Raw genomic sequence first — 13475 nt, forward strand, 5'->3', positions numbered from 1 at the left:
GTAACTTCCTCATCGAGCACAAGGCAGAGCAAGAAGACGTGGTCGACTCGGATATTGATTCTGCCACGAGCAGCGATTCGAGTGGAGCAGAGTAGAGCAGCTAAGTTCGAGTGACAGATTCCGAGTGTTTCCGAGTTACGTGTTTTTTCCGAGACCGAGCTCGTGATGCCGTTGTGCACTTTAATTCGGGGAAAGTGACTCGGTCCGAGTTCTCGGAAAAAGCCCTCGGGAAATCGACTTTTCCGAGGTATCGCACTTTAATCCGTGGACTCTCGGAGTGGGGTTTCCAAGGCTCGGAACTCGGTAACCGAGTACTTCGACTCGGAACTCGGAACGCCTTAGCACTTTAATCGGCTCCTGGTCGTGAGGAATCAGAGGCTGATTTCCAACGGCAGCTCAAATCAGGGACAAGCAAGGGTAAGAACAAGCGCTGGACAGGGCTGCACGCAGATCCATGCATTGTGAGGTTGAGTCGATGGATACTGGTATCCATGAGAGTATTACTTGGATTTACTGCAACGGCTGTATCTGAGCAATCCGAATTCCGCTCACGCATCCTGACGGCTTGACCAATTACCGCGTAAACCATTTCGGAAGAGTATTCAACTTGAATATCAATCAAAATTGCTAGCTTCATCGCCCGATTAGTTTACCTGAGCAGGTCGGATCTCGCTCCTACGTTCTTTGTAGAGGGATTTGCCGGTAACGGCATTTTTATAGAAATAATTGATAGAAAGTTATTGTGATCTTGTGTGTGTCTCTAGTCTCCATAATTGTGTCCTAGCGTCAATTTAGTGGACTCAAGTCCATAACTAATTTATGGTTGTGGTTGTTATTGTTGCGGTTATTCCCGACATCATTGGAGTTGCGTAAAGCTCTATTGTGGTATCTACCTTGTCATGAAGTTTATCATTTAGAACCTTTGTATACTTCGACGGTTAAGAGTCTTGAGTTGTATTACAACCGTCATAGGGACGGCGAAGACGATTCTTGTTGCACAATGTGAATGAGGATTTTAAACAACACAATACTTGGCTGATTTTGCTGTTACATATTAGAGTGGCGACGAGATAGTGTTGGTGAGAGTGAGAGAGACCGATCAAGCACTATGGGCTTCAAGTCCCCCTCAACGGAGAAGAGTTCCTCTACTTGGGGCTATAGTTCCTAACCTGTCCGCTTGCCAAAGCCTTTGAGCGATTGTTTCGTATATAATGAAAGACAGGACTCATCTGGTCTCCGCATCCTGGAGCCATCACCCTTCTCTTACCATGGACAAGTCTTCCTCACATAGAAGAGACACGGTGTACGCTCTTGACCTTTTCAGGGTAGATCAAGTTGTTGGTTTAGGAGTCTATGGTGGTCCTTATTCGCACAATTGAGATCCTTACTAGAACCGCGTCAATAAACCGATTTCCTCATTCTGAATGAGTCATTCACATATGATATAATCGAGTAAACCCGCGCGCCAAATTGATATCCGTACTCGTGCATGTGGATTACTTATCCGCTGGCATAGTGGCCCCATTCGGAAAATAGATTTCTGAATGATCTATGCCGCAGGCATAGTGGCCCAATCCGCCAAACGGGTTCCTGAATGATATATACCGCTGGCATCGCGGCCCCATTCGGCTAATGAATTCCTCAAGGATATTGCTAGAATAGCTTACACCGGACGAGCTTCCCACTAGCCTATCTAGAGGTCACAAGAGTCTCATCACAATTGCCATTTCTTCACCTTCCGACATGCCTTTTAACAGTTCTTTTACACTTGGGAGAACACGAACCAACATCGTCAATGAAACGTACATTACAGCGGCCATAACAACACTAAGTACCAATGTGCTCGACGAAGCCTAACACACAACATCGAACAACGTTACTTCTGATCCGGACCGACCTCTAGCCGCGCCACCTTCAGGAGGCACCACAGCCGCACCAGTCTCGTCCATGTCCATACCAGCAGCTGCCTGACTTTGAGATATCCCCGTGATACCTTCTTCCTCCATCTCGTATCTAGACAGACCAGAGCCAATCCAGCGAGCGAATGAGGCCCTGGCCCTACATGTTTTTGGTGCCTTTGACGATGTCGAAGAACCTAACCTTATTGTCATCGCAGCCTGAAGATGATCACAAGGGTACCATCTACTGTATTGATAATCAATATGTTCACGACTCTATCTATACTCAGTTCCTTTTGAGATGAGAGTATCCATCACTAACGATTGCTGGATTTACAAAGAGCCACACTGTACGACCCATACATGAAGGAACGAATTTGGTGTATCAGCAACTTCACGACCTTCCCGAGTATAGTGCTATTAGTTTGCATTGGACCGAGTCTTTGCACCATTACCCGACTTTCTCATTCCCGGGGCTCGCGAGGAATACGAGCGACCACCCCCAACCTACCCGTGATGATGGTCTTGTCGACAGGAGATGCGGCAACAGCTCTCACTGGACTAGAGTGTCCTCCTACAGCAGGAACGAGGACATCACCTGATACCACACCGTCCGGAATAGAGGAAGTATTGAATGGTCTACCAGTGAGAGAATCCAGGAGGCACATATCAGACTCTCCTATTCTCGACGAGGTGGTAGCAATGTACCTGCCCATATCCCATGAACATAATTTCGTAGCGCAGTGACGCTACTGTTCATTCCCAACAAACGTGGCTGTCATGAAAGAACAGTCCGTAGAAGTCGTCGCACCAGAATACACCATAAGCTCCTTCCCCGTCCTCATGTCCCACAGCCTTGCTCGATGGTCCCCTCCGCTCGTAAGGAGATAACGACAGTTGCGGCTCCATTGGACGGTGAACACCGGATGCCCCGAGTGAGGTTTCAGGCTGGATCCTCCTCCACCCGGCGCTCCATGCAGCTTGTTGATAAGACGATTGGACACGCCGTCCCAGAGATGGACATGACCTACACTGGCGTTGAGAAAATGCAAGATCGCAAGATTCACCTACCATCACTCCCTGCTGATGCAAAAACGCTACCGTCACTCGCACATGCGATATCCAAAACCTAACAAGATACCATGAACGCACCGCGAAGATTCCCCCAAGCCCTACACTGCCGTTGTGATGCTGTCCACCACCGCCCCCAATGCCCGAACCCCCACCGTAGTAGGCAGAAAAGCATTGGAGCGTCCTCGTGTCGTAGAGACGGATGACTCTGTGCAGAGTACCAACGTAAACAAAGTCGCCACATGGGTGAACTTGAACCTTATTTATCGGATACACCTGAGGCAGGAATCGTATCTTTCCAACAATACTCCTCCCAAACCTCACATCCACGACGTTATGTTGTGCTCGCTTATTCTGGTTAGGCTTAGTCAAGTCATAGACCTTCAACGTCCTAAAACCACACTAAAACAATAGTAGTAATAGACACCCCCTCCCACTTGTCGTAGCTCCCACTGAACAGTATAGGCTGCCTAGGATGAAATGAGACACTGGTGACAGTGCCAACATGGTCATAATAGGTTCGAACCACCGGTCTGAGTCCATCGTCCCTCTCCCCCGCTCTCAACAGTGTCGCATCTCCCCCTGCCACCGCATGCATCCTCATCTTCGCCGTCTCCAGCACCTTAATAGACGTATCGGTGGAGCCAGAAGCACACAGTCGACCATCCGGGCTGAACGCCACACAACGAACTTCTTCTTATGCTGTGTCGTGAACAGCAAGCGTACCTACCATCATACACACATACCGTTGTTCTCGTCGTTATTGTTTTTGTTAACAACAACAAGGCGAAGCCTTACCACAGGAGTCGGTCTAGTGACCCTCTTTGCCTCCTCAGTAATCATATCCTCTTCATACACCTCTCCTCGAGGAGCATCATCATCGTCATCGAGGTCCATCTCATCCACCTCTCTCCCCCTAAACGGCTGGTCCCTTCCCTCAGCTTCCAACTGGGCCTGCAGTCTATCCTTGTAACTAATTCTCAGATCAAGATGCTCCTCATGAGCCGACAACGGTGGATAGGGTCGACACTTAATCGTCTTCCATGTATTCGCTTCAAACCCCTTTTCCTGCCTTCTTATACTATCCGCATATACATCATAAAGGAAATCCTTTTCTATGGCTCCCCCCACGGTAAGATCAGTGCTCACATTAGCACCTCCCTGAGCATTGCCGTTGTCATTTTCCTCGTTGCTCGGCTCCACTGGTAAGCTCAAATTCAACCGTGTCGCCACGGACTTTGCCTCGTCCATCAGGCCATCACCGTAAAGTTGGGAGACCACATAGCGATAGAATCCTAACTTCTGAGCTTTGAAATTCAGCCCAACCTGAGGGGGTCTCTTCCCGCCCGTAGCCGCCGCACCAGAAGCAGCAGCGGAAGAGCCCGGCGCCTGATGATGGAAAGTAGAAGAGGCAGCAGCCATGGCTGTAATACCGATACCACAACTGCCTCAACTAGCCTGAAAAACAACCAACTACCACCCTAGAAGCCAGAAGATGCCACCTTTCCCAACAACTCAAATAATCGGTGATTGGACATAATGAAACTTTCTTGCGGCCTCAACTATGCGACTGCAACTCAAATAATCTTACAAAAACGCATTATCGACCTTCGCCAAATCGATCATTCGGGCGCGCCCTACTATCAATCATTCAAATGCACAGCCTTTGCCTCGACTGCCCTTGCCTCTGCCGTGATCTTAGGGTCCACAATAGGCATCGGCCCCCTAGGAACATTAGAGCCCTTCATGCGGTAGAATATCATATAGGCGCTTGTATTCGGTCTTTCTAACCCGCTCAATAATCGATTGACCTCTTCCTTAGTAATATCAGTCACTTCCGAGTCGTTATACTCGTGCCACTTCCCTCGAGGGGCCTCCGACCTTCGTCCCACCGTAATGTAATGGCCATTCTGAATAGTCTCGCCCTTATGCAAGATAGATCCATAGCACTCGTAATTGGCTCCACCGAAACTAAGTCGTCCATGTCCGGATACACAACCGTCTTCTCCTTCTTGAAATTCACAGCTGTCGATATCAAAGGAGAAACGATAGAGAACCAAAATGAGATGCGTCGGCGGAGCGCTGCTCAGCTCAACCCATCGCTTGGCATCTCTCTTACACCCGCAGTTATCGCAACTATACTGGTTGTTTCCCGTCATCTCCTCAGGCTCCGCCCATGTCTTGAGGAGCCCATTCACGTCTAGACTCCCCTGACCCAACACTTCAGCTTCTCGAGGCACGCTGAGACCAATATCGGTACAAGGTTCCAAGCGGGTCGATATAGTGTGACACGTCTGGCACTGAGTCTTATGGACCAATTCCAAGGCGAAAATATCTCCAACTAATCTCTGTTTGCACCTAACCAACACGTGTCACCATCACTCGTGTCACCATCCCTGGACCACCTACCCTCCCAGCTTGTCCAGGATCCATCGAGCGCTCTCAGTAGTGTCCTGCTCCTCGCCCGTCCGAAAACTCGGGGGTAAAACTTTGATAAAGTCCGAGATCTCAACATACGCATACGGCGTCAGCAACATCCTCGCAAACAGCAAACGCAACCCATCGAGAATCTTCTTTCCTTGTTCATAGTCCTCATCCTTCAGGTCCTCCCCTTCCTGCAGTTGAAAGCCGTAGACAGATGAACAAAAGGCGTCGGTCAAGAACAACATCTGGAGGAAGACTCCGAGATAGCACCTGATACCAACAGCCAAGGTAAGCCACTGCCAGGCTTTTCTATGCATCTGTTGAAAATGCCAATTTGGATTATCGCTCGAGAGCGTGTGGTCTATGTATTCCGATAAAACTACGATGTTCCACTTACTCCCACTCACTGGCGTCCCACGCTGTGACTGTCGGATATCCGGAAAAAATGTCCGGACCGGGGATCGAACCCGCGATGAATAACAACCCCACCATTCTATTCTATTCCTATGAGAACCCTCTCCCCCTCCCTTACGTATTGTTGTAGTTCTGTATGCCAACCATATGCTTCCTGAACTTAACCGTCTCTCCATTACTTCCCGTCACATACACCAACTGTGGTTTCGTCTGAGTCGGAGGCTGGACGAGTTGCTGATGCTGCTGTTGCTGCAAAGGCACTCCCAGATCCCCCACAACTGGTAGTAGGTAGTTCGTAGGAGCCATCACAGCCGCACCCGTCGGCAACGGACCCGTCTGCATGCCAAACGACCCTTGCCTCTCCTCAGCTCCAGGAATAGGGGGAGGAGTGGTACTAATTCGTGCTGCTGTTGGTGGTAAACCCAGCATAGCAGCAGTAGTGACCTGAGCGCTTCCATAAGGAGGGGTCATGTCACCAACATAGGGCCGTATAAGATCTATGAGCTCAGTCATCAGAGTCAGAGCAAACGGCGGTAGACTGTCAACCTGCCCAGCCTCCCACAGTGTTCGCAACCTCTCGTAATAAGGCAACAGACTTGCGTCGAAGATCTGTGCCACGGCACCATGAAGCAGTATCGAGCCTTGACCACGACCACCATTCTGGGAAGTCCCAGCAGGCCTAAGGATCATGAGGAGCTGCCTTAGACCATCGACTGCTGTAGTAGGGTCATGAAGCTTCGCTGAGAGTGTCCTCAGCATTGACTCAGTCATCACCCTCCAATCAGCTCCGCCGTTGATAGCCGATTTGTCCGAATAACACTGTCGAATGACGCAACGGAAAAAGGTGCTCACGAGAGAGTATCTAAGGTTCCAGCATGCAAGATACAGAATAGGTCCATTCGAGGCCTACATCGGATACGGGCTGCTCCATCGATCCATATTGACCATTGCCATCGCGTACTTAGGCGGAGGCATCGCCGGAACTGCTATCAATTTCACCCACAATCCCATCATATCTTCCACACTCTCGACCTCTGATGCCAGCAACAAGGCCTGTACAGTTACAGCAATAGTCTCTGGTCTCAATAGGAGGAGACACGCCTGTAGATGAGCATTCGACTTTGAAATTTTCTGCAGGTACTCAGCGAGGAGATAACAGTCAAATGTGAGAGTATTCGAGAAGTCTTTTTTAATCCGCATCATCAACCCAAAGGCCATAGGTGCGATTCGGTTGGTCGGATCAGGAGCCTCCATCCAGGAAAGGAGTAGTCTGAGGAGCTCCTCAGGATTCTGAGGCATCGTCGAAGGCACTTCCGTCCACAGCCGCAACAGACCCAGAGGAGTGCGATGATAAGTAGGATCCATAGTAAAAACCGCAACTACTAGCTGAAAAGGGTTACTGTAGAGTATCAACTCAACGCTGGTGAGAGACAGGGTTAATGATGCCAACGAGCGCAATGACGAACTTACAAAGCCGTTCCTCTTTCAAGGTTAGCTTTGATCTCCTTAGTGTACCTGAGTAAAAATGACACATGCCGGGATCGAACCTGCGCCTCTCGTCATACTTGCCGAACTCCCTTTCGATCTTCCTATTGAAGTGCTGATTACGAGCGTTGATGTAATCAACATCCTCATCAGGGTTAGCCAGACGCCGCCTAAAACGAGCCAATCCTCTCCATCACTAAAGTGCCCTTGCCACTCCCACCTCGAGAACGCCCTCCGTTTCTCCTCAGATTTTTTCAAGGCTTCAGCTAAGCGCTGCTTCCCTTCCTCAGAAGGCTTCGCGCTGACCAGATCAGTATCATCATAGAAAGCCTGGCCCATAGCCTCCTTCTGCTTCTCGTATCTGATGCCCACGATGGTAGACAAACTCATGTTACACTCACTTACTTCACTTCATTAAACTGTACATCACCAAGCTTCTTATCATGAGCTCGATAGAGAGAATCCTGAGGTTGAGCGGACAAGATTCAAAACAGGCCCATCTGAACTCCGCAGTCCCACCTCATTGAAGACCTCCCACCCAAAGGTATGGTTATTGCCCTTTCTAGCCTTCTTCTCAGCACGTGCCTCAGCCATCGATGCTTGTTCAGTGAGATACCATCTCGTATGGTCCCAATCCTCTCCCTTCTTATACTCTAAAGAACACACACACAGATAACTTTCCCCAACCATCACAGCTACCCCCAGCACTACTTTTCCGTCTCCCTACCGTTCCTTCCTCAACTCCTTCCTCATGAGGCGCCCCCTGTTGGGCTTCCTTCTCCTCCTTCAGCACCTCGTCCTGGTTGGCAACTCTCGCCTGCCATCAGCATAGATAAATCTCACTAAGTAGATAAGGATTGCTCACCTGGTTCATTTTCAGTCTCAATTCGAACATCCTAGCCTCTCTCTTATTCTTAAAGCCAGCCGCCGGCTAAACAAACAAGAGCCATGAAATGAGAAACGATTATACCCGGGTTAAAACACCGCTCGCGACGTCTGTGATTTTTCATTGCAGTGTAGGAAAATACGCACTTGTGTTGGCGACAACTTCTGAGGAAATTTTGGGAAATTCACATCGGTTTCTGTACAGTCCTACCCGAATTCGTATATAAACTTCTATAACTAGTGAGGAAGCTCCTGAGCTCAGCCGAAGGAAACGAACATATATTCCTTCAACACTGTATAGGAAACTCCTGAGCTCAGCTGAGGAAAGCGAACATATATTCCTCCAACACTGTATAGGAAACTTCTGAGCTCAGCTGAGGAAAGCGAACATATATTCCTCCAACACTGTATAGGAAACTCCTGAGCTCAGCTGAGGAAAGCGAACATATATTCCTCCAACACTGTATAGGAAACTCCTGAGCTCAGCTGAGGAAAGCGAACATATATTCCTCCAACACTGTTCCATTGTGACAGAATTAATAATACCACTACTACATACACGCCTCATCCAACTGATCCCAAGACCCTCCCTACCTTCACAGGAGTAGGAGGTATCTCCTCAACCTCCGACTCGTCGCTACTACCCGCCTCCTCCTCTAGGTCTATCGCCATGTCCTCCACAGACCCCTCAGTCTCCGCAGCGTTATCCAGCAACTTCTTACCTAAAATGAATTTTCTACGGACTCAACGAAAGAAATAGAAAATTCCCACCGAGAGAAGCAGCAGTAGCTATTCCTTCAGCTCTGAGCTGTTTGCGGCTCTTGAAACGGCCATGCTCAACTTCAGCCCTCCTTTCCTCCAACGCCTCGTCTACTTCCTTTTTGCCAACCATACCACACTTCACGATGATTATATCGACTCTCGGTCGGTCTCGCTCGTCGGTGGGTACCTTCTCGATGGCTCGAATAACCTCCATCCCTCTCGTGACCCGGCCGAAAGGGACGTGATGGAAATCCAATGCCCGAGATCGAGCGTAGGTGACCATGAACTGCGACGTGTTGTTGTTGCGCTCCTCTCCCTGATAGGTCGTCGTGAGGATACCAGCACCGCTATGCTTGTTGATGAAACTGAGTACAATGACTGGTTTAGATACGGAAGTGGTCGGATTAGGAAGTAGTAGACTGAATAGGAAAGTAGTAGACTCGATAGGGAAGTAGTAGACTGAACAGCAAAGTAGTAGACTGAATAAAGAAGTACTATAGGAATTAATAACAGGGTACTAGACTGGATAAGAAAGAACGTAATTCGTGAACCACAAAAACGGCAAAGCCAATACGCCCTTGCCTACTTCTCATCCCGGAAAGGTTTGCCATAGACGGACATTCCACTGCTGCCATCGTTCTCCACTATGTCCCCTCCCTGAAGGCCCTCTCCTTTCACTGACTTGAATATCTTCGAATTTCTATACGTCAATTCACTTCCATATTCTCCCGTACCTAAAACATACCAAAAATCCATCACCACAATTCAGCCATACCATAAATCCGTCGCATCGCGCCTAGCATCGCTCCGCTAAACTTTCGACCACCTCCCCTTATTACACAGGCCTCTAAAGTTCTCCGCCGTTTTCGGGCAAGTGTCAGCGAACAGCTCGAATTCGATTCGCCCCCCGGCAGCTGCGCCAATCTTGACCTCAAGAAACACTCGAGGGTTACGTCGATGCCTCATAGGTTACTAAGGACGAGACAAAACGACCTAAAATGCCCGAACCAGGAATTGAACCCGGGACCTCCACCAACCCTACAGCAATAACACGTTTTAGTTTGGAAACAAGCAGTGTTCAACAGTACAACTTTCATTCGGACGTATAAGTCACCCCAGCGACTTCTTTAGATAGTATATGATTCATCACAATCGCTTTCTCTTGTGACCAGCAACATTATTCTGTTCCTTCGTCTCGCCACTCGCCGCCAACAGTGGTTGCCTTCTACTCACACCTTCCTCCATCTCCTCCTTGGGCACATCATACATCAGCTTGAACAGCCCCGTGCCAAGATGGACAGGATTGCCCATAATGATAGACTCTGAGACGCCGACCACGGGATCTGGTCTGTTGAATCTGAAATTGATCACTATTATAACAACTACCGAGTCGCCGAATTCAATGCCTAATTTCCACTGAATCGAGAGAGTTCAACCCTAGGAGTTCTTAGTGTGATCGACAAGCCTCTGTAACAACGTTTTCTCCCACCCCTCTCAAACCGAAGACTATGATGTGTGGCCGACGATATGAATTTTTTGAGGAAATTTCGACAAATTCGCATTAGAATTTATACATTTCCACTCGAAATTCGAGTCCCGAGTATACACGCATTTAAACTCCTGTAATCAATGAGGAAACTCCTGAGTTCAGTTAAGGAAAGCGAACATATATTCCAAGACCGACAATGATAGTCTTCCTATTCTACAGAGGAGTGTATTACCGTCCCATGCCGAGCGGTCTAGTGTAAAACCACAGCGAGAGAAAACACGCGAGAGCGAATACCGAGTTTAGAATCACGGCGACTTACACTGCAGCTTCGAATAGGAAGTCAGAGGTCTTCTCAAAGGAAGCAAGCATCATGGTAGAATTACTCATCTTAGAAATACCAAATCTGTTGATACCCAACGTCTCACCACGGTATCTGATCAACCAGCGTACCTCATCCGTATCTTCCACGCTTGAACCTAAGATACCCCGGCTTATTACGTCATACAGTCGCCCAGCATCTGTATATGCCTGTAATCCACCGACATGCCAAAATGCTTCATAATGACATCAATTTCCGACATGATCGATTTCCGGGCCGCCTCGATTCCAAGCACACTCTGGACCTCCAACACGTGATTGCTCACAGACTTCTCCGCCACAACGCCTTCGATTCCCATCACATCCTGAAGTCCATAGCCTTCCACCAACAAGGAGTATATAGTGTCCTTGCTCCCATCCTTCGCCTCCTCTTTATTCACCACTACTCTACTGCATTGCTTCAAACCTTTCACTGGAGCTTGAGGAAGGGCATTCCTCAGAGCTTGCACTTCAAACCACAGCGTTTCTGGGTTCGGCGGTAGAGTTCTTCCCCGACTGTCAACAGCCCCGGCAGGTCTAATGGCCAGCTTCAGTTTGCCGCGTGATTCGATACATTCTGGTCGTATTTTAAGTCCGCCTGGTAAAGCTCCTTTGGCACAAAGAGCTTCCTTCAGCTCGTCCATAGTCAAATCCAACTGCATTCGACGAAGGGTCTCACCACAAAGCTTCACTATGAGGTACACTCCAGAGGGCTCGTACACCTAATGTAAGACAAGTTCCGAGAGAGATGGTATGAATAAGCACATACCTGTTTAATATACTCGCAGATATCCCCAAGGAGCGTTCTTTGAATCTTACTCTTCACCATAAAGGCCGCGGCTTCAACTCGATCCTGCTCCAGCTTGCCTGAAACCAGTGTTGGAATAAATGTTTACTCTCCTCAGCAGAGCTCGGCAGTTTCATCACTAATCATAAGAGTTCATTCACAAAGAAGTTTACAGCAATTGCTACGTATTTCCTCAGAATTTCATATTGTCACTAACACATGTAGTTGACAATGTGTATACTTTCCCACACTGCCTTCAACCATCACCACAAAAGATATTCCCCACGCACAGCGAAGATTTCCTTCCCCTACATGAAATGATCGGTGTGGATATGTGCTTAGCAGCATTGATAATCTCCTTAATCCGAGGCACGCCCAACGTCACATTCATACTGGCCACCCCCGCGAAATGGAAAGTCTTCAACGTCATTTGCGTTGCCGGTTCGCCGATACTCTGCGCACTTGTAGCTCCCACCGCTTCGCCAGGCTCCATCAACGCCCTCCTATACTTCCTCGCACACGTCGTCATAAAGGACCGCAACTGAGCCTCCGTCAGAGCACAGCTCAGATCACACAATGTGCTTTCCCTCGGATCATCCCGAACCCTGTCATCCACTGGTAACCCAACTTTAACTCTCTCCCTCTCCATCTCGCTTGCCATACCTCCGATGAACTCAGTCAGATCTCCCGTAAACCTGCTAGTGTCCAGGGACGTCAGCGGACATATGGACTTGACCTCCTGATCCACCTGCTGTATCAACTCGTTCGTCAGCGCCCTATACTCGCTAGGCAACAAAGCAACCTCTCTAGTATGGTGCTTCTCCACCACATGTTGCACATGATTCATCGTATGTTCGAAATTCAACGGCTTGCTCTTCCCCTCCATCATCGCTGGATTCAGCCCATCGTCTCCAAACACGAACTGTACAACCGTGCCATCGCTAGTTCTCACCGTCATATCATATTTCAACCCCAGATCCTCTAACGCCTTGATCAGCTTCCTCTGCATATACCCGGTCTCAGCCGTTTTCACCGCCGTATCGACAAGCCCCTCTCGCCCTCCCATTGTATGGAAGAAATACTCAAACGGATTCAATCCCGAGAAAAAACTGTCTTCCACAAAACCCCTGGACTGAGGCGTCTTCGAGAACTTCTTGAAGTGCGGCAAAGTCCTGTTCACAAACCCATTTTGAATTCGCTGACCACCGACATTTTGCTGACCCAAACATACGATCATCTGCGACAGGTTTATAGGACTTCCCTTAGACCCACACTGTGCCATAATTCGCGGCTTGTTAAATCGCGGCAGCACTTTCTCCAGCCTGTCACCAACAACATTCCTGATCTTTCCCAGTTCGCCGTTAATCACAGCTTCCAGAGTTTGCTCTGCGTTGCACCCAGGCTTCAACGGCAACTTTCCTTTCCTGTACTCTTCAATTTTCTCATCAACATACGCGTATTTTTCTGCCACCTGCTCCTTCTTAAACGCCTCAATTTCAGGACTAGCAGTAACATCGTCAATTCCAAAGGACATACCTCTCGTGCCCAACCAACGTGCCGAGAGCTTCGACAAGCGGCCCAAGCAGGCCGCCGCCACCGCAGGGGAATTATCGCGGATCAACACGAACGTCAGGCCGGGTTTCGACCCACCCAGAATTTTCTTCCCCAAATTCCCCGCGATAAGCTCAGAGTTATAAAAGATGACATAACCATCATTTCGGCAGAAGTAAGGATCGCCGTGACTGTAGTTCTTCTCCGCCATTTCCAAATTTACGAGCACCTACCACAAAACGACCCAGTAGTGAAGGAATATATGTTCGCTCTCTTCAGCTGATTCCGGGAGTTTCCTCACTAATTATAGAACTTTTCACACAAACTCGGACGGAAATGTACAGAAATCGAC

General features: G+C 48.8%; 4 protein-coding genes across 4 annotated transcripts in view; all 4 read right to left on the bottom strand.

Annotated features, from left to right (window-relative positions):
- Window positions 1-1827: 1827 nt before the first annotated feature.
- On the bottom strand, window positions 1828-4391 carry Pmar_PMAR025089 (conserved hypothetical protein; the record flags this gene model as incomplete). The annotated part of the gene is made up of 10 exons (XM_002768230.1): window positions 1828-1853; window positions 1898-2013; window positions 2063-2117; window positions 2410-2606; window positions 2652-2925; window positions 2970-3027; window positions 3075-3263; window positions 3315-3360; window positions 3407-3591; window positions 3768-4391. 10 exons carry the CDS (start codon window positions 4389-4391, stop codon window positions 1828-1830), a joined length of 1770 nt encoding a protein of 589 aa, XP_002768276.1.
- A 221-nt stretch (window positions 4392-4612) lies between these two features.
- Pmar_PMAR025090 (ubiquitin specific protease, putative) lies at window positions 4613-7172 on the bottom strand (the record flags this gene model as incomplete). The annotated part of the gene is made up of 4 exons (XM_002768231.1): window positions 4613-5327; window positions 5379-5663; window positions 5926-6669; window positions 6718-7172. 4 exons carry the CDS (start codon window positions 7170-7172, stop codon window positions 4613-4615), a joined length of 2199 nt encoding a protein of 732 aa, XP_002768277.1.
- Window positions 7173-7273: 101 nt separating this feature from the next.
- Window positions 7274-9905, bottom strand: Pmar_PMAR025091 (peptidyl-prolyl cis-trans isomerase D, putative; the record flags this gene model as incomplete). The annotated part of the gene is made up of 11 exons (XM_002768232.1): window positions 7274-7322; window positions 7373-7462; window positions 7513-7653; window positions 7698-7756; window positions 7812-7945; window positions 8004-8109; window positions 8158-8223; window positions 8772-8899; window positions 8949-9304; window positions 9526-9673; window positions 9779-9905. 11 exons carry the CDS (start codon window positions 9903-9905, stop codon window positions 7274-7276), a joined length of 1404 nt encoding a protein of 467 aa, XP_002768278.1.
- A 180-nt stretch (window positions 9906-10085) lies between these two features.
- Window positions 10086-13475, bottom strand: part of Pmar_PMAR025092 (DNA-directed RNA polymerase III largest subunit, putative) — a gene marked incomplete at both ends in the record, with an annotated part of 4449 nt that continues 1059 nt past the window's right edge. Inside the window, 5 exons of the mRNA XM_002768233.1 lie at window positions 10086-10296; window positions 10748-10861; window positions 10927-11507; window positions 11555-11652; window positions 11885-13352. Of these exons, the coding sequence (XP_002768279.1) occupies window positions 10086-10296; window positions 10748-10861; window positions 10927-11507; window positions 11555-11652; window positions 11885-13352 (2472 nt within the window). The remainder of the gene's footprint in view (window positions 10297-10747; window positions 10862-10926; window positions 11508-11554; window positions 11653-11884; window positions 13353-13475) is intronic.

Source organism: Perkinsus marinus (genome assembly GCF_000006405.1).
Source record: "Perkinsus marinus ATCC 50983 genomic scaffold scf_1104296968888, whole genome shotgun sequence".
NCBI classification, from domain to species: domain Eukaryota; phylum Perkinsozoa; order Perkinsida; family Perkinsidae; genus Perkinsus; species Perkinsus marinus.